Source organism: Talaromyces proteolyticus, assembly GCF_021365285.1.
Source record: "Talaromyces proteolyticus strain PMI_201 chromosome Unknown BGW36scaffold_6, whole genome shotgun sequence".
NCBI classification, from domain to species: domain Eukaryota; kingdom Fungi; phylum Ascomycota; class Eurotiomycetes; order Eurotiales; family Trichocomaceae; genus Talaromyces; species Talaromyces proteolyticus.
The window spans coordinates 1006148-1024926 of record NW_025764282.1 but is presented as its reverse complement, the minus strand read 5'-3'; the positions used below and the strand labels follow the sequence as shown (position 1 = coordinate 1024926).

Below are 18779 nucleotides of genomic sequence, written 5' to 3'. Positions count from 1 at the left end.
CCTAGATCGCGCACTTCCTCGTGGTCCCGTGCCGGCAATGAACGCCGCCGCCAACTATTTGACGCTCACTGGCGCCTTCCCGCTTTCGGCGCTAGCCCCGTCCCTGTTGCCCTGGTTTCCCTATCTAACAGACGCGGTGATGTCACTCTCCTGGACGTATCAATTATATTGTTCTACACTATTATTATTCCTGCAGTTACGTGGACTGCATGGATACTGACATCCGTCGGCTAGTTTTGCTCTGACTCTTCAACGTTGTTGTGACGATCCAGCCCTAGAACAGCACTCTGGTGCTCGCGACTCAGAGGGTGCGCGCCTATCAAATAACCCGCAACCAGCCCAAGACCAGCAAATGCAGTATACTGTTATCAGGTTGGCTACTTGTCAGCACAACCCGGCCGGAATTTGATTAGTCAAGGCTAATGCTGGAGTACTTACCACAATCCACATAGTCTTTAGAGATTGACCCAATGCCTGTCGTGCTATTAGTTGCTGTGCCGGCGGCAACGTGTTAATCACATCGATATTCGCAGCAGCGTCCCCCCCGGCTAGCAAACTGCCTAGTTGAGGGCCAAGGGCGGCCAGTAGGCTCGGTCCTTGCTTTTCCATTTGGTTCTGAAATACCACTGTTCCAATGACAACGGATATGGCGCATGACAATGTCCGCACGAACCCGATGGTTGATGTTGCCGTCGCAGCATTGCGTGTGCCGACGACAGCCTGTAATGAGAGCAAAGGACTCTCGAAATTCATCCCGCTGCCCGCGCCGGCAATGATCTGGTATGCTATCAGCTTCGCCCAATTGAGTTCGATATCGAGGTTGATGAGCAGCCCGACGCCGAGAGCCATCAAGCCTAACCCCAGGTAAGTCGTTGGCAAATATGTCCCGGTTTTTTGGATGATGAGTCCTGTCAATGCTCCTGAGATACAGATTGTTAGAATGTAAGGTAAAAAGTAGACTCCTGACATCACCGGGCTCAACCCGAGTATAGACTGGAAATATAGTGGAAGATAGTAAGCCTCTCCCATAAATACAAATCCATGGCAGAAACAAAGCGCAAAAGAGCCTATTCCAGATCGGTATTGGAAAAGATCCATTGGGATCACAGGATATTTAGCAAGCTTCTTCTCGTTCACGACGAACAAGGCACCCATGAAGACGGAAAATACAATCAGACAAATCACAGTGGCTGAGTTCCATGGCTGAGTAACACCGCCAAAATCGAGTCCGAATAGAAGCATAAGCGTACCCCCGATAACAAGCAGGCAGCCTGTCCAGTCGACGGCTTTCAGACCATCCCACACGGGTGTTTTGGGAGTATCGAGTTTGAGGACGAACCACAACAAGCAGAACACTGCTCCGATGACGGGCACTTGGAGAGGTTAGTACATATCTTAGATTAATGAAGAGCCAAACTTCTGCTTACAGTTTATATAAAAACACCATCTCCATCTAATAGCCGTTCAGTCAATATTATATTAGTTCCACAATTGACACAGGACTCAACTAACGACAACTCCTGGGAAAACACTCCACCAAGCACTGGCCCCACACCACTTGCACAAGCCCACACAACAGAGAGCAAGCCAAAGTACAAGCCCCTGTCTCTGAGCGAGAACAGATCACTAACGCAAATATTTACCAAGATATTCAGCCCAGCAGCACCCACACCTTGAATTGCCCGTCCTGCAAGCAGCAATGGCATTGAATTTGCAATTCCACAAAGGACACTTCCAACAAAAAACACAACCAGTGCAACCAAAAGCAGAGGCTTCCGTCCCCAAATGTCGGATATCTTGCCCCATGCTGGCGTCGTAGCTGTGTTAGCCAAGACATAAGCGCTTCCAATCCACGTATAGCCGGAAGTGCTATGAAAGTACCCCGAAATAACGGGTAGAGCATTTGATACAATAGTTAGATCTAGAGCAGAGACGAACGCGCTGGCACTGAGAGCCAACATGATGACGGTGATTTGGTGAGTTTTGAGCGCAGCAGCAGGCTCGTTCCCAGTCGCTGAGGGAGTCATTGAATTTGACGATACATTCATATTCACTGAGCTTGATTGTTGAGCGGTATTGGCAACAATACTATTACTGGCATGTTCAATATTGGCGAATTGAAGACCCTGGAGCTCCACACTTCCCTGCATGGTCGTCTCAGTTTGAGATACCGTTTCCATGACGGCTAATGGTAATATTTTTCTTTCTCAAATGTGACCGTGCAGCCTAAGAAATACAAAAGAAGTCTAAGTTTCAAATCCGACGTTGAAACGTAAGATTCTAAATGCATGGCGTTGGTCAGCACCAGTTTTTCGGGGTTAGTTGAACCGATTCCGATACGGAAGTATTTATGTGCGGTCCAATCAGTGAGTCGACCTACTGCTAATGGGGCAGTCTCCGAATGAATTATCCGAAAAAGGAAAGCTTGCACACGACAAATTCTCAGAACAAGACATAAATTTGACATGTACGGGAATTTTACCTCAAATTTATTAAATGCAAAGGCGACTGGGTGTCAATAACTGGGTGCTGCAAGTAGCACCGTTCGGAGCAGGCGAAGCAGAACGTATAAGTTCATTTAAACATCCACGACGGATTATGGGAACCTCACTAATGTCATATTGAGGAATTCTCCATTTTCTTATTATTCATCTCTTCTTCGTAGAGGTCGCTTACAACGGACCTTTACTTTCAATAAGGCATTAAAATCGCGGCCTCACTACAATCGATTTTGGCGCAGAAATCTAACCTAGTAGCCCTAATAACGACTCTACATCCCAAGTTTTATACGAATCTCTTGAGGGAGCGGCGATGCTGGATAACTACCAACCCGGGGCTCATCCGTCAAAAGCCTAGGTCAAGACATGATTCTATTGATATTGGACAAGTTCAACATCAAGGCCTATATGGAGATCATGCTTGCCATGTCAAGGAAGTTCTCGAGTCTGGGTGGATGGTGAAATGGGCTCTTCTTCAATATTATAAGAGCCAAAATTCGGTCCAAGATTTAATATGATATACAGCATGTGAATATCGGGCACCATCACCTGAAAGAACGCCCTAGTGGGACAGGGTCACAAAATCTGGTGAAAAGTTCCTTTTTCCCGCGACGCAAGAGGGCATCGAATCGGCGTCCTCGGTGTATCCGAAGTCATACAGACGTTTAGAACTAATAATCAGCTTAGAGTGACAGGGTATAAGGGGTAAACAATTTGTCCTCCTTTTACTGTTCATAGTAACCATGTGAAAACTTATTTATTTAGACATAACATGTTACTCCTGTGATGCTAAGTCATGTCTTGATGATGCACTTGTGGTGCTGAGGAGCTGTCGTCTATGATCTTCTCTTACGCCAGATTAGACTCAGAAACAGCTTATCAAATGAGGTACAGGATAACCACAACTACTTTTCCTGCCTTATTGAATGGACTACAATACAGTATTCATGTTTCCCATTCTAGCTACTTACACGCCCCCTGATATTACATTTATCATGGTTACTATTACTGCCGATAATTACTGAATTAGAATGCGCATTGTCTCCAATTAAATCTTTTGCTCATTAGAAAATGCGAGTTTCGATCGCACGTGTATCTAACCTCCTCGGTCAAATGGAGATCTACAAGTAGTAGAAAGGTCGCTTTCGCTATTGTAACACCAAGATATTTGGTCGCATTGACGAGTAAAATGATTCTCAACGATCTTCGAGCTAACTGGTACATATACGTAGATACAAACTTTATAGTGCATATGTACATCTTATAGCACAATAAATGTCTTTAAAGTCATAGCTATATAGTCTTTTAGTCTTTACTTGCATTTGAGGGTAGTCATATAGTAAATAATATTGCCATTCATAAACAATATAAGGCCTAGTGCTTCCAAGCAACAGATAATCTTTCATAAACCCCATTCCAAAAACTCAAAATAACTACAGGTCATTGTGTCATACTTGACAAGCTTTCGAATTTTATGGAGTCTGCAAGATGAAGTTTGCCTCCACCTTTCAAGAAGGGCAGAGACCTCAGAGAACGCAGGTGCAGCCGAGATAGTTGTATGTGCAGCGGCCCTTCACACCGTTGCATTCATTATCACTGCATTTTCCAGATACTGCGCCACACTTATACCCACATCCACATCCTTTGTCTGCACCCTTTACGTCGATCAAGTCAGTCAGAAATTTCATTATACAATGTAAAATACGGTGGTATTTCTTACCTCTGTACAGGTAACACGATCAACGCTCAGCTCTCCATGGCAATCATCATCGTAGCAATTGCCATTTGGGTAGGGACAATCAACATCACTGCCAAATGTAGCTGGCGCCGGTCGTGGAGATGAGGAAGGAGATGATACAGCGAGACATGCCAGGCTGACCAGAAGACAGATTGAGTAGCGCATTGTTATATTTGGAATTGTCAAGTCTGAGTATCAGTAAGTGTCTTCAAGTATGTGTTTGAGGAGCGATAATTCATCATTCCGAAGGTGCCGAGCAGTCATCATATATAAGACTTGCGGTTCTTACAGGTCTAGCATGAGTAATATAAACTTGATGTATTTATATGTCTTGTACAACTTTAGATCCTTGTGACCACATACTCCGGATATCGCTTTGTCGACGGGCTTTCGGAACGTTGTACAAAATGGCTTGCTCAAAAACATATGGCTTTTCTGAGGTGGGTTGGAAATTACCTCCCTGACACCATTTCATGTGTAACAGCACTTAAATAATTGTGTTTTGAATACCTAAATTACAGCAATAAATAGTCTTATAAAGCACTTTTGTACCGAGTAACTTCTGTTCTTTACTTTGTCGTATGTTTGGAAATGTTGTTTTGTCCCCTTATTTGGGGTTCAACTTATCACATAGGCATGTAGGAAGCAGATACAGGTTATAAAATGAATGACATGTATATTGCCATAATAATTGCTAAGATTGAATGATGATAGTCAATTACAGTAATGAAGCAATGTATTTAAAGCAATCATATCACATGCTTGCGAACGCTTGCGAGCTTTGCGAGCTCTCTTATCTCCTCTTGGTTTCACATATTTCATTGTGGTAGTGACTGTTAACGGTTCTACGAATACAGTCGGATATCTTCTTTAACCTTGAGCTTGTTAAGACTCTCTTGGTGCATAGGACAGTGGATTTAATTCTGCATATTTGCTCGCTTTTAGATATGGCCCATGTAGTTTGGGTAACCTAGCAGGAATTTTGATGTCACGAGGAATGTCTGGGTTGAGTTCAATTGTGCATAATGGCTTTGAATGCGTATTTTATCATCAATATCTTCTACAGTCTTCGTGAACTGTCGGGGCCGGAATTGAGGCATCACCAATCGTAGCAACACAAAGAATGAGAAAGGAAATACTCTGAAGGAAGATATAAATATGCTGAGTCATACCTCGGTGTTGTGCAGTTATGCACGCTGTCTATCGAATTCGAAATTTCGATACATTTACACAGGTAAATTTTCCGTGTTGCAGACGACGGATATAGTTCAGCTTTCATGGTTCGCCCCGGTGGATTCATTCAGTATCTTCCACACAAGTCAAAAATTACCGAGACCGCCAAAGCTTTGCGTTGTAAAGGGTTGCCTGAGGGGCTGGCCCTCCAAATAATAAATTTCCTCGATTTTGATGTGCGCCTTCCCCGAGGTCCATTGCACCCAAACCCCCCAAATGGGCTAGATAAATAGTACATAAATTGCAACAATTGTAAAGTGAAGTTTTGAGATGTAATAATTCAGGGGTAAATAGTAGAATGGTAGAGGTCAAAACGAATATCATGGAATTCTAAGAGTAAAGCTCGATCGTTGAGTGAATATTGAATGATCTTCGAGAGTCATCAATTTCGAGAGTTCGTTAGTCCACTAAGGTAATGCCAATCAGGTAATAAATAAGTAAGCAAACGTGAGAGCTGCGAACAAACCCGGAGTCAATCTAGTCAATTTATAGAGGGACGCATCCTTGAGCAAATACAGATAAGTCATCGATCCTAGCAAACTTTGATGGTGCAAATTGTGTGCATAGCGGATGGGTTTGGCCAATCCATGAACGAGACTTACACCAAATGATGAACATGGACAATTATTCAAGAAAGTTATGGTCTGATCCCAATCAGCCTGGAAAATCATTAGAAAACTGACTTGCTATTAGTAATGTTATCACCGAGGTTAATCTGTCAGCCACTGTGCTCGTCGGATCGACAGTTAGCAGCCAAGGAAAAGAGGATGTGCGAACAAGGAGGTGAAGATCGACGCGTCAACCGCGGTTCTCTAGAATTGTTTATCGCTCAGCCTGGCTGTATATCACCCAATCGGATGCATATATACTTTTTACGAGCAGCGATAACGTGATAGAAATGAACAATTGGAATCAGATAACATTGATTTCGCCGCCGAGTCTCGGCAATCGGCAGCGTCTTATCACACGATAAATCCGGCCTACCTCATCTATGTTTCTTTTCTTACTATTATTCAGCCTTGTTTCTTTTTATATGATTATTATGCAGAATGCTCAATACACAGATTGAAATAAACTAGGAGACTTTTGGTTTTACTTGTGCGCTATCACGGCATGTAGAGTCATAGAATGGACAAAGTATGTCGATCAGTTCATCTATTGTAGGGATCAATTCAGATATATGATACCTCACAGAGCCAACTCAGCAATTTACAATATATTGTCCATGACTCAATCGTTGAATATTCTACTTCTAGGAACCATGTTTTTCAATGGGTCCTAGATGACTGGATCGTACCTGGCATGAGCTGATCGATGATCAACATAAGTAAGAACGCCTGACACCGATTTCGACCAATAACTATGGCCTTTTTTGTTCAACCCTCAAGGCCCTAAACTCCCAAACTATTGACGCACAGATGGGGGCTTGTCCTGATTCGATGATCGACGAGCAGCTAATGAGCCATAAGTCGACCGCAAAGTGGGCCTGCCCAAAAGTTGGCAAAAGATCGGAAGAACGCTAAATGGGGAAAAAGAAAGTAAACACCAACGAGCCAATAATCATCATTTCAAATAGGAGAGCAATGTACGGATACTTAGGCAAACTAATAATTTTGATTTGTGTTTGCCAAGTTTTTCTCTGTGCAGTGATAGTCGGGACATAACAATTTTCTCTTTGTTATATAGTGTATTCAGTAGGAATTCTCTAGAATATTGATGTCGTTCTTCGTAAGTAGCTCTTTCTAATTGACAGTCAAAACTAATCTAATCGGCATGGCTAGGAAGTATCAGGTCGCATCATTACGGTGATGCAATAGGGGGAAAAAGGTGAATCCTTATCTGCGGCCAATCAAACAAGAAACATCCGGAACCCTACACTAGAGACGTCACACCCAACGCCTGATTCATGCAACTAAACCCTCGATGCAGGTACATTTGCATGTCTCTCATCTACACCCCACTTTCCAGACCCCCATGTGTTAATCTCCCGCACTAAATCTCAGGTCAATGAATAGTTCATTGATTCTACTTTCTAGGCGTTCTGAAAAGAGATAATATTCCTTGATCGTGTGCATAAAATTTGGAAGAACACCCAACTCAGCTAGAGCCAAGCACGTCGATCATCTAGATATCAGGGGAAGCAATTTGCCGGTCGTCATCATTACGGTTTTCATACGATAATCAAATTGATCTCCTAATGGATACGTAGAAAGCTATGTACCGTCTAATGATATGCTGCTTTTTCTCGAGGGGGGTGTAGTCTATATAAGACTGTTGGAAAACCCCTCTAATCCCTCTCCTCCCAATCTGTATCACCCATCTCCTCAAGTTCCTTGATCTCTGACCAGCAAGAACAAAACCATTTCCAAAAAGCTCTCCTTAACCTTGCAAAAATCAAAATGAAGTTCTTCGCTGCTACCGTTGCCTTCTCCCTCCTCGGCGCCACCATGGCTGCCCCCTCACCTCTCAACCGAAGACTCAAGGTTGACGGTGTGCTCGCTTGCCTCGACCCAGTTGTCGCCCTCGCAGTGAATGAGCTCAAGTCCCTAGAGCAAACACAGATCGAGAAGCTCATTCACAATATCCTCAACGGCCAGGAGATCAAGTCCGAACTCGAGTCTGTCGGCAACGTCACCCACGGCGTTACCGAACTGCTCTCCTGCCTTTCTGTTGGGCTCAGTGATGTCGATGCCCAGCTTGGCGACACGGTGATTAGTCTTCTTGAGACCTTGCACCTTGTGCCGTCCGCATAAGTTGGAGCGTGATTGAAAGATTATCTATATCCTTAGATTATACGACACTCTTTTCGAATTTCCTTGCCTCAAATCCCCTGCAGGAGGATTATTTGGACAATACCTTGCGAAACAAGCAGTCCTTTCAAAAAAACAGTTCTGGATTTACAAACGAGGTGGGACTGATGTTTCATGTCTTGCTAAAAGATCCTTTCTTCACAAGCCAAGACTACGGCTGATTTTTCATGTATATCTTGCTTCTAGAGGATGTAAATTATTTAGAATTATATTTAATATAAAGATTGATACCAACATTTGACAATCGTCTCATTAACAATCATAACCGGTCTTAGATATCAAGGTTACATCAACTTTGACGTATATTCGATGTCCAATTGTGACATATCAAATTGGTAGATCTAGTAGAGAAAGCTGCATCACTAATCAAGATTGCCCGGCGACAACAGCAACAGCCTTATCTCCAATTTTCGAAAATGGTGCTGCAAATCCATAAGTTTTGAATCCCTGGGCGTAATCCTTTCCTTCCTCGCGCTCTAATCCAATTTTCAAAACAAATCAGTAAATGAGACATATCAGAAGAGAGGGGGTACACTAACCGTGATCTGGCGGAAAATTCGCACGACGATGCGCATAATACTTCTGTCGCAACTCCAACCCATCACTCTTCGAATGGAATGTTGCATAAAGACTCGCACGCTGTTTATCCGTGTTATTATCCGCAGACCTATGAGCCAAATGCGACCCGAAAATCAAAACATCGCCTGCCTCCAGCGGCACCGACACCCAGTCCTGCTCGGCTTCCCAGGCGGGATCAATCCGGCCGCCATCTATGCAGGGCACGTTCATTTTGTGGCTACCAGAGACAACTTCCAGACATCCGTTTTCGTGGGTCGCTGCGTCGATGGCGAAGTTTGTTGTGACGTGCTCGATTTTACCGATGTGGTCGTATGCCGGGGCATCGAGGTGGGCTTGGAAGCCGTTACCGCGGGCTTGTTTGTAGTTGATTTTATCTTTAAAGAGGAGCATATCCTTGAAATATTGTCAACTTCTTCACTTCTCACATATGCACATGCAGCCATCAGAGATATCGCTAGAAACGACAAAGTCATAGCGACGGGTAGGTGAACGTACATCACCATTGAGCGCCTTCAGTATCCCCGCCAACGCCTCCCCGCACACCAGGTTTTTGAAATCGGCGTGGTAATCAACGAAATTCTCCGTGCGCATGAGTTGACGCTCGCCATTCACGTTGATCTCGTCGTACGGCATCCACTTCCCCTTTTCGCGTGGCCATGACTTGACTTGTTCCGTCCATCGAGATAACTCAATCGGATCGACCAATTGATGCTCACCAACGCGGAGAAGAAGGTATCCGTCCCGATGATAGGAAGCAACCTGCTCTGTGGTGAGGGTATACATATTTTTACCTAAATTGTTTGGAATTAGGGTGATCATAAGTCCGAAAAAGGAAATTCCGCAGCGCGAGGTGACGAACTTCACATTTTGATGTAGGGTCCATTCCTGAGTATATATACACACCATAAACACATTACTATCATTAAAACGCTTCGTGACTACAGCAAGAAGTGGATTCAGGATAAGAACACCGTGGATTTAATTGCCCCAAATTCGACGGTGCTGCAGATGAGGGGTACATCGAAAATTCCCCATCACAGGTCTTCGTACCGACGTCTAGCCGTTTTGGTAACGATCAGCGGCGTTCGCCCCGATTTGCAGCCTGTTTGGTTAATCACTCGTGGAACAACAAAGGACGGTTATGTTGGACACGTCCAGCGTGAATTAAACCCTGCCAATTGCGAATGAGGCGTCATCTCGGCGCAGACGGCGTTCATCCCTGATAATCGCGCGCGTGCCGAGAAATAGTTGCTTTAAGTTCTGACAGAAAAGGGTGGTATCCCCGATCATCTGTGCATTGTCAATACAGCCCTGTTCTATATTTGTGTTTTCTATAGCCATGTTGGTTTAGATATTGCAAAAAGAATACAAAATGAACATCAAACACGTTGACCCAGCTCCGACAATCCTCGATTCCGTTGAATCGCATACTCGCGACACAATCAACACCCTATTCTGCTTCCTCATTGCGCAGGGCCAGACCGACTACCTCGGCGAAGCAGTAACCCAGCTTGAACACTCATTACAATGTGCCCATCTTGCTCGACAAGACCCAAAGTACGGTCATGATGATGAAGTCGTGCTTGCCGCTCTCCTCCATGATGTGGGCCGTTTCATTCCGGCGGCGGAGAAAATGCACAAGATGTATTCTGCAGATGGGGAATACATTGGCCCTGCAAGCCATGAGATATTAGGGGAACATTACTTGCGTGGGTTGGGGTTCAGTGAGAAGGTGGCTGAGCTTGTTGGCGCGCATGTCATGGCGAAGAGATATTTAACTGCGACGGATAAGGGTTACTATGATGGGCTAAGTGAGACAAGCAAGAAAACGTTGACGTTTCAGGTGATTGGTTCTTGGTACAAGCTGATGAAACCTGGCTGATATTTGCAGGGCGGCGTTTTCAATCAAGAGCAGGTTGAACAGGCCCAGAAAGACCCTCTGCTCGGTGCCAAACTTGCCGTGAGGAGATGGGACGATCTGGCTAAAGTGGCAAATATCGCGGTGCCACCGTTGTCAGATTATAAGGAAACGGCATACCAATGTCTTTTAGGTGCGTAAGATGTGTTAATTCATAATAACAAAACTAAGAAAAGTATGCAGAGTCAAGGACGAAATTTCGATTGCACTCAAAAGAGTACAAACTCCCCGAGCAACCCACTGTGGTGATATGCGTCGATGGTTTTGATCCCGAATACCTCGATTCCGGACTCCAAGCAGGAATATTACCTACATTCAAAAAGCTGGTCGACAATGGATTCCACAAAACCGCCAAAAGCTGCATGCCGTCATTCACAAACCCAAATAACGTCTCAATAATCACAGGCGTGCCACCCTTGGTCCACGGTATCGCCGGAAACTTTTTCCTGGACAGGGAAACAGGGAAAGAAAAGATGATCACAGACGACTCTTTGCTTCGAGGATCGACTTTACTTGAACAAATGTCGATAAGAGGTGTGCGTATCGCTGCTGTGACAGCGAAAGATAAGCTACGGAAGATTCTCGCACACGGTCTGAAAGATGCTATCTGTTTTTCAGCAGAGCGGGCAGCAGATTGTACTTTGGATGAAAATGGTATTGAAAATGTGGAAGACTGGATAGGTCGCTCGGCACCCAGTCAATACTCTGGGGATCTCTCATTGTTTGTTTTAGATGCCGGGATCAAGCTGCTGGAAGAGCATCGTTCCGATTTTCTGTATTTGACTTTATCTGACTACGTCCAGCATAAGCACGCACCCGGTAGCAAGGAAGCTGACGAGTTTATGAAGCAACTTGATACTCGGTTGAAAAAATTGGTCAATTTGGCCCCAATCGTTGGCGTGACGGGTGATCACGGAATGAGCCATAAATCCAATTCCGATGGAGAGCCCAACGTGTTGTTCCTTGAGGACAGTCTGAGTGAAAAATTTGGCACCGGCTCATCCCGCGTTATATGTCCTATCACTGACCCATTTGTTCGACATCATGGCGCCCTTGGATCGTTTGTGCGAGTGTATCTCAGAGACACGACCCAACTAGATCAGGTTCTATCGCATTGCCGATCATTACCACACGTCAAGCTTGCTCTGAGTGGCGAAGCAGCTGCTGAGAAATATGACATGCCGCTTGATCGGGAAGGAGATATTGTTGTGATTTCTGATTCCAATGCCGTGATTGGAAGCCGAAAATCAGACCACGACTTATCCCAGGTAAGAGACCACCCTCTTCGCTCTCACGGGGGTCTTAGCGAGCAAGATGTCCCTGTCATAACGTCGAAACCGGTTCGGGATGTTAACGCGGCGACTACAAAACTTTGGAGGAATTATGATGTTTTTGACCTCGTATTGAATTGGGTATAACGTAGATTAAATAGACTTGTTTTCATCAGGGTATCGTGATATGTCTATTGTTGTTCGGGCCGTTGTATTGGAAACACCAGTCGTCTACAGTGGGAAAATTTGTTAGAAAGTCAAAATTATTAATGCTTTCCATCCAACTTATATCATTTTGAGTGTGCTCTGGCGCTGGGGAAGGTTGTATCATCGGAGGTTGTGTGTGCTGAACAGGTTCCTGACACATCCACAGCAGTTTTTCTAAGCCCTCGGCGATGACCACAAGTAGATGCTGCCGATGCATAGATCGCGTGATATCGCGGAGTACAGCGACTGTTTGAGAGACTAATGATAGTATCTGAGCTGTATCAATTCGTATAGCTGTCGCGTATTTGGTAGCTACCTTGAGGAGAAATACTACGGCAAATGCGATCATAGTGTCGAAGTAAAGTGGCAAGCCATTGAGAAAGGATTGAAATTCGTCGTCAGAAACAATGACACGCAGGATTGACATTGCCGAGAGGACGCCAGTATTTGCAACATCCTCCATATCCGGTGTCAGGCTTTGACGCCTATCTTGTGCCGGGGGAACCCCACGGAACGCATGGGAACAGAGATAGAGCTTAGCGAAGTGATAGTGAAAGCCAACCCCTTTCTGGGGGTAGTTTCCGACATTCCGGTTTGCTTTGAATGTTTCGTTCCAGTCGGCGTGCCATACATCAAGGGCTATGGAGAAACGTCGAAGCTGTGGGAGGCTACGATGTGGAATAGCGGTATCGACATCAACCCCAAAGGTGTCAAATACAGTGCCCAAGACCGACCATTCTTTGACTTGGCTTATAAGCCTCGCATCGTCCTCGGTTGCATGTTCAGTTTCGAGAAATTGACTAGCGTAGTCGATGATGAACCCCTCTCGTGACATCGGAGGTCTGCCGTATGCTACTGAGAAATGATGATCACATACGTAAACCAAATAATAAAGTCGGGCTTGCAAATACCCCTCCCTGTCTCCATTCAGTGCTCGATATATGCCTTGATGCAGTTTAATATCGGACCCGACGCGGACCGCTGAAAATTGTTAGCATGGCTCATATGGCGAGATGGTGAACTGACCATTTCCAATCAGAGACCAAGAGAGTTCATGCAGCCAAAAGGCACCAATGCAGAGACCTCTCACATCATCCGCTTTCAGGCTGGTAGAAAACATCAAGGAAGCGACCAAGTTCTTGTATTCACGATAGCAAGAGTCGAAAAGATACCCCAGGGAAGAGGAGTGCAATGCCCCTACGGCACATACACCAGCAGTAAGAAGTGGCGAGCTCACTCGTACCGAGTCTAAACTGGTGTGATCCCCGAGAATGCGATATAAGAAGTGATCGAGGCGGGATTGGTAGATATCAAAAAGAGAAAGAGCCTGATTTAGGGAGAGAATGCCCATAGAAACCAGGTCTCGTTGACCTGATGACCGAGAATTATCTAACGACGCGGTCGTTCGAAGTTCAGACACACATGATGCTGGAATGGACGCTGGACCCCCTCGTGGGTCCATAACAACTGCCCATGTCTGCGGGGGAAGGGTCTCGTCTTCCGATGATGATGCCGGGGTACGATTTGAGGACTCTGCAGGTATAGCAGCTGCTGCTGGGCTGATGGCTTCTGGCTGATTGTCGATTTGCACCTGTAATTCTGGCATGTCCACTTTGGTAGCGATTCTGGCTATCGAGTCCTCTAGTCGCCGGAGCTTCTGGACCACAGCGCCTTTCCATCTGCCATATAAATCAGAATTATGGAAATTTCATTGAAATAGAAGGCTTGCGCACGTTACATCATCTTCCAGCAGCATCTGCAAGCTTCTATTGACAGTGCACGACAAGCCTCGCTTCTTGCATCGGGAGCATGGCACCTGGCCATCTCGCATGTGGCATTTGACCTGCGCAATTAGGACTGGCTGCAATGACATTCCATATGGCGATGTACCTTTTGCTTTCTGCACGCAACACAGGCGGTGATTTTGCGGGTGATATCGGGCGGTTTTCGGTCCCCAAATGATTCGCGCAAGGCACTCACGGCCGGCGGAGATGGAAGCGATTCATCCATTGCTTTCTTTAGTATATCTCCATGCGCAGGCCTATATAATATCTATTAAACGATAAAATCGCGTGAATATACGCTCAAATTGGCCCCTTCCAGGAAATTGTCGGCCTTGCCTTAACAAACATATGCGGGGGCTTCCAGGCAATCGGGTTGGTTGGAGTGTATAGCCAATGAGGGGTACCGGAATGAGCATGACCTTCTCCATCAATCTGCGCCCAATACCAGGCCGTACAGGGTGTTTCTTTCTTCGTTCAGACAAACTTGGCGTAGTTGGGCCTCCAGGTTAAAGAGTGCAAAACGCACTTCGTCCCGACTGCTGCCCACCAAGGTGGGGAGCCGGCAGGCCACCCCGACGCACGTGTGTGGACCCGTGCCGTCTGAGTGGTTCTTGCCTGGCCTTGCTCTCTTCTAACTTCAGACAATTGCAAAGCCCACGATCACAATGGCCAATATCAATGGCTATAGCCAAAAGAGTCTCGAGCAATCGTTCAGGATGCTGATGAAGGTGGTGGCAGGGATCTCGGCCGCAACTACGGTACTTCGTGCCGACAGCGAACTGCAATAACAGTCACGGAGAGCGAATCCGATCAATATGGTCTATATAAGTGATGAGGTACAGAAGGAATAACACCATGGAAGACGGGGGCAGTGAAATAGCTCAACCCGGCGAGATTCCGGCAATCATCCTTACAAATCCCCCTTGTTGCCAACAATACCACCCCAGTCATCAGTAAAATGACTTCCCTAGGGTCAAAGCTGCGGTTCTTAACAGTGGCCGGAATCGGCTTCTTTTCAGATGGTTATCTGAACTTGGCCATCGGTCTTGGTATGTCTTCAGATGCCTGTTATCAGATGCAACCTGCTGATCCTTTCAGTCGTGCCAATTCTGGGGTATTTATACTTTGAAAATGACAAGAACACGGTCCCGACGGTTGATAGCGATGTCATCAAAGGTTGTCTCAGCTTGGGTATGATTGTCGGTCAATTGGCATTCGGAACTCTGGGCGATGCATGGGGTCGTCACACCATCTATGGCAAAGAACTTATTCTCACAATGTTCGGAACCTTAATGGTAGTCTTGCTCCCGTGGAAGAACTTTACTCCAACTGCGGTTACTGCTTGGGTTTCCGTATTTCGGGTTGTGACGGGTTTTGGCATTGGAGCTGGTAGGTGGTTAGCTTACGATGCTTCAACTGGTCTAATCGTCCTCAGATTATCCCATGTCGGGTTCTCTTTCGGCAGAAAAGAGTCCATTTGGTTCCCGGGCTAAGCAAGTCCTGACGGTCTTTTCAAATATTGGTCTAGGAAACTGCACTGCTAGCGTAGTATTTCTGGTGCTGTTGAAAGCATTTGAGGGTTCAGTGGCTACTAGTGAAAGGCATTTGGAGTGGGTGTGGCGACTTCTACTAGGTCTCGGTATCATTCCGGCTGCATTGACGTTGTATGCCAGACTCACAATGGCAGAAACTATTCCATACCAGAAATGTATACTCACCCAACAATTCAATATGACCATGTACTTACAGCATACAGATGTTTCAAACAGCGCAGCTGGACACAAACGCGGTCTAAAGGAACAGTGGAAAGACTTTCGTATCTATTTCAGTGAGTGGAAGCACGCGAAAGTTCTGTTTGCTACAGCAGCATCCTGGTTTCTCTTGTGAGTAAATCATATTTAGTTTTATTCTGCGCTGACAAATAAGTGATATCGCCTTCTACGGTATAAACCTCAATCAAAGTGTCGTTTTATCCAAAATCGGATATGCCAAGGGAGCCACTCACTGGGAGACCTTGTATAAAACTGCTGTTGGCAATCTCATTGTTCAATGTGCTGTTCGTATAACCCATACCCGTGGTATCAAAGCGAAGTCTAAGCCAGATATATAGGGCTACCTCCCAGGATTCTATGTTGGCATCTTTCTTCCTGACAAAATCGGACGTGTTCGCCAGCAATTCTATTCTTGCCTTACCGTCTGCATTCTCTACGCAATCTGGGCGGGAATAAGCTCCCCAGGCGTACATACGTCCACTGCAGGTTTAATGGTGATATTCGCCATTTCTCAATTCGTTCTCAACGTCGGCCCTAATTGTACAACCTTCCTTATTCCCGCCGAGGTCTTCCCCACGCGTGTTCGCGGAATGTCTCATGGAATATCGGCAGCTGCTGGAAAATGTGGTGCTGTCCTTACGGCTTTTGCATTTGGATCTGTACAGAATGCGATTGGCTTAGACGGTGTTTTAGGACTATTTTCAGGGGTGATGCTTTTAACCGCACTCGTGACGCTGCTGATACCAGAGACCAAGGGACGAACATTGGAGGATATCGAAAACGACATCATTTATGCGAAACCTTTATCTAATGGAGGTGACTCGTCTGGTGGAAGTGTGACCAAAGTCAACGCTAGTACTAAAACTGCTGATGATGTATAGTGAGGCTTCATTATTGATATTATGTTTAATAGAACTCCATGGATTTATCAGGTATAATTCAAGCAATATATTTTCTTGGTCGGATAGTGTTTGCAAGATAAAACTAGAAGAATGCGTAATAAAGTTGATAAGAATTGCTGTATCATAAGTGTATCCACTCTTCAATCAAGATTTAAACGCTTCAGGTGGAACAATTTCAACATTGAACTACACTTCCAATCAGGCCATCACGCATCTACTTTCATCTGATCTCTTGGCTATTATCCGTGGATTCATAAATCCCAACACCCGGTCGGTTTTCTGCGTCAGTTACCACTATATCAACCATTTTATCTGTTGAACATACCAGTGCGTATGATATACTGGTGAAAAGTCTATATTGGCGCGGGTTTTTTCACTCCCGCTTGTTCTAATCACCACTGTACTCCGAGTCCTGAATTCTACTAGAAATACCAGAAACTTGCCAGCACCTTTAGATAATTGAGAGGCGGTTTCTTGATGACGGATCTGACTCACAAATATGATCCCCAATATCCCATGTTTCATATATTTTATGAAACGAGTGATATCTCCAAAATGGATGACGGATGTCATATTTTTGTGGTTTACTAAGTCATAAAATGTATCTCAATTACCAATTTATAGAGTCAATAATCAAATCCTTTTATCTTCGCTTTATTTCTGAAGTTTCATGTTGAGACGGATCTCTTGTTGCAGATTGTGGCTATCCACTAGTATCTACCATTTGTAAATTTGGATACTTGTGCAGCCGGCGTGATGAAACAGGTCTATAAATGGTCTATAAATATATATCCAACCGAAACGACGTACAAGAAATCCAAGTGCTTTCCCTGCACGTGATCGAGTATGCTGTCCGGCCTGCTCCTTCCGTCGCTTTGTAGAGTCACCGCTCCTCTTCCCTCTATCACTCCTCTTCTTCCCTCTTCACATCTTTTTCTCGAGCATCGTTCTCCCACTGCAGCTATAGAACAGCATCTCAATCTTCTAAATATCCTTCTATTCAACTCTTGATTCGTTAATCTGGCTCGTTGCCGGACTGATTCACCGATAATCCGCCAAGTCGTTCGACCATGATCCGTTTCCTCTTGATTTTTGCGACCTTCATGCTCGCAATCCTCGGCCAGGACACCATTGAGGCACCCGTCATCACTGGGAACGAGGACGTCACATATACCGCTAGTCTCTCTAACAGCCACTCTTCTAGCATTCACGGTGCAGTTACCGTCACACCTGGCTCTGGAGGTGTTGGCTTGTTGTTTCGCGTCTTTTTCACTGGCCTACCTGAGGATGCTGGTCCATTCCGTAAGGATCCTGATCTTAAGAACCCTTTGCTTGAGCAAAACTCATTCAGATAATAGCATATCACATTCATGTCCTCAAAGTTCCCTCTAACGGAAGCTGCGCGGCTGCCGGTTCCCATCTTGATCCATATCATCGTGGAGAGGACCCCCCTTGCAATTCAGCCGAACCAGCTACCTGCCAACTCGGTGATCTCAGTGGAAAGCACGAGCTCGCTATTGTAGCACCTGGCGTGGATAATTTCTCTGCTGAATACACCGACTTCTATCTGTCAGACCGTCAAGAATCCATTGCTTATATCGGCAATTTGTCGGTCGTAATTCATGCATCCAATGGAACCCGACTAAACTGTGGTAACTTTGAACTCGACGGCCACCTGACTGTTCCTTCTACCCGCCGAAGTTCTACAAGTGTTGCTTCTAAGACTGGGGCACCCTCCCCTAGTATTTCTGCTTCCACGTCCGCAACTCCGACAAGACCTAGCGTCGTTGTTGACAGTGCTGCTAAGAAGTCGTCGACCCTGTCTCTTGAGACTTTTATTACTGCTATTATGACCTTCTTTCTATTATAAATGACGTCAACTCGACTGGTCTTTTTTTCTTCCTTCTGGTATCGGGGATATTACAGGTCTGATATTATACACTACAGGCAAGCATACATAATTATTCTGGTATGGATACGGCTTTGTGTTTTAATCGGGACAGTTTAATGGTTTATAAAACACGGTTTATAACTTTTGATTATAATAACAGTCACAGTCATAAGCAC

The 18779-nt window shown here is 45.3% G+C and overlaps 8 protein-coding genes across 8 annotated transcripts; 4 read left to right on the top strand and 4 right to left on the bottom strand.

Annotated features, from left to right (window-relative positions):
• Window positions 1–254: 254 nt before the first annotated feature.
• BGW36DRAFT_319806 (major facilitator superfamily domain-containing protein) lies at window positions 255–1997 on the bottom strand (the record flags this gene model as incomplete). The annotated part of the gene is made up of 4 exons (XM_046212620.1): window positions 1513–1997; window positions 1428–1453; window positions 439–1373; window positions 255–362 (listed from the first exon to the last, which is right to left on the bottom strand). Coding segments are annotated over exons 1-4 (1518 nt in total), but the record flags the coding sequence as incomplete, so codon positions are not given.
• Window positions 1998–4024: 2027 nt separating this feature from the next.
• BGW36DRAFT_359198 (uncharacterized protein) lies at window positions 4025–4401 on the bottom strand (the record flags this gene model as incomplete). The annotated part of the gene is made up of 2 exons (XM_046214052.1): window positions 4025–4153; window positions 4219–4401. 2 exons carry the CDS (start codon window positions 4399–4401, stop codon window positions 4025–4027), a joined length of 312 nt encoding a protein of 103 aa, XP_046072106.1.
• A 3328-nt stretch (window positions 4402–7729) lies between these two features.
• BGW36DRAFT_378634 (uncharacterized protein) lies at window positions 7730–8520 on the top strand. Its single transcript, XM_046216131.1, has one exon. It carries the CDS (start codon window positions 7869–7871, stop codon window positions 8220–8222), a length of 354 nt encoding a protein of 117 aa, XP_046072105.1. The 5' UTR covers window positions 7730–7868; the 3' UTR covers window positions 8223–8520.
• Window positions 8521–10111, bottom strand: BGW36DRAFT_378633 (uncharacterized protein). The gene is made up of 4 exons (XM_046216130.1): window positions 9718–10111; window positions 9354–9649; window positions 8819–9251; window positions 8521–8755 (listed from the first exon to the last, which is right to left on the bottom strand). Exons 2-4 carry the CDS (start codon window positions 9639–9641, stop codon window positions 8646–8648), a joined length of 831 nt encoding a protein of 276 aa, XP_046072104.1. The 5' UTR covers window positions 9642–9649; window positions 9718–10111; the 3' UTR covers window positions 8521–8645.
• A 119-nt stretch (window positions 10112–10230) lies between these two features.
• BGW36DRAFT_277777 (alkaline-phosphatase-like protein) lies at window positions 10231–11645 on the top strand (the record flags this gene model as incomplete). Its single annotated transcript, XM_046210200.1, has 3 exons — window positions 10231–10701; window positions 10750–10909; window positions 10960–11645. Coding segments are annotated over 3 exons (1317 nt in total), but the record flags the coding sequence as incomplete, so codon positions are not given.
• A 561-nt stretch (window positions 11646–12206) lies between these two features.
• BGW36DRAFT_167455 (uncharacterized protein) lies at window positions 12207–14681 on the bottom strand. The gene is made up of 4 exons (XM_046209620.1): window positions 14145–14681; window positions 13988–14097; window positions 13281–13933; window positions 12207–13235 (listed from the first exon to the last, which is right to left on the bottom strand). The coding sequence occupies exons 1-4, from the start codon at window positions 14262–14264 to the stop codon at window positions 12220–12222; spliced, it is 1899 nt and encodes a 632-aa protein (XP_046072102.1). The 5' UTR covers window positions 14265–14681; the 3' UTR covers window positions 12207–12219.
• A 50-nt stretch (window positions 14682–14731) lies between these two features.
• Window positions 14732–16769, top strand: BGW36DRAFT_167452 (major facilitator superfamily domain-containing protein). The gene is made up of 6 exons (XM_046209619.1): window positions 14732–15087; window positions 15137–15427; window positions 15474–15746; window positions 15795–15921; window positions 15965–16094; window positions 16149–16769. Exons 1-6 carry the CDS (start codon window positions 14997–14999, stop codon window positions 16689–16691), a joined length of 1455 nt encoding a protein of 484 aa, XP_046072101.1. The 5' UTR covers window positions 14732–14996; the 3' UTR covers window positions 16692–16769.
• Window positions 16770–17782: 1013 nt separating this feature from the next.
• Window positions 17783–18582, top strand: BGW36DRAFT_359192 (superoxide dismutase; the record flags this gene model as incomplete). Its single annotated transcript, XM_046214051.1, has 2 exons — window positions 17783–18014; window positions 18071–18582. The coding sequence occupies 2 exons, from the start codon at window positions 17783–17785 to the stop codon at window positions 18580–18582; spliced, it is 744 nt and encodes a 247-aa protein (XP_046072100.1).
• Window positions 18583–18779: the final 197 nt, after the last annotated feature.